Source organism: Eurypyga helias, unplaced genomic scaffold, assembly GCF_000690775.1.
Source record: "Eurypyga helias isolate BGI_N326 unplaced genomic scaffold, ASM69077v1 scaffold28330, whole genome shotgun sequence".
Classification (NCBI taxonomy): Eukaryota; Metazoa; Chordata; class Aves; order Eurypygiformes; family Eurypygidae; genus Eurypyga; species Eurypyga helias.
Genome location: NW_010226722.1, coordinates 1 through 507, shown reverse-complemented (window position 1 = coordinate 507; position 507 = coordinate 1). Strand labels below are relative to the sequence as shown.

General features: G+C 62.7%; 1 protein-coding gene across 1 annotated transcript in view; it reads right to left on the bottom strand.

Moving 5' to 3' along the window:
• RAX (retina and anterior neural fold homeobox) overlaps positions 1 to 504 on the bottom strand; it is a gene marked incomplete at its 5' end in the record, with an annotated part of 1,238 nt that extends 734 nt beyond the window's left edge. The window contains one exon of the mRNA XM_010154250.1: positions 418 to 504. Within this exon, the coding sequence (XP_010152552.1) occupies positions 418 to 504 (87 nt within the window). The remainder of the gene's footprint in view (positions 1 to 417) is intronic.
• Positions 505 to 507: the final 3 nt, after the last annotated feature.

Genomic DNA, 507 nt, shown 5'->3' with positions numbered 1-507 from the left:
GGCCGCCACACCTGTTCACAGCAGCTCCGGCTGCCCTTGGTCAGGACAACCAGCAAAGCGGACCAGGTTCCCAGGCCTGTGGCACTAAGGTGCACACCAGGCTGTGCTGGGCTGGGGACTGCCAGCACTGGTAATGAGAGCCTGTGGCCGGCCAGGAGTTGCTGGTACTGGGAACACAGGACTGTGCTGGGCCGGCAACTGCCAGCACCGGGAATGCAGGGCTGTGCTGGGAGAGGAGCTGACAGCTATGGGAATGCGAGGCTGTGCCGAACCGGGAGCTGCTGCCACTGAGAATGCGGAGATGTGCTGTGCTCTGTTGGGCCACGAATTGCCAGCACTGGGAATGGAATCTGTTCCAGGCCAGGCCAGGCCAGGAGCTGCCGGGGTGCAGGGTCGGACCGTTGGGACAGGAGTTACCTGTACGCGGACCTCAGGCAGATTGACCTTCATGGCCAGCTCCTCTCGGCTGTAGACATCGGGGTAGTGGGACTTCTCAAAGGCCCGTTC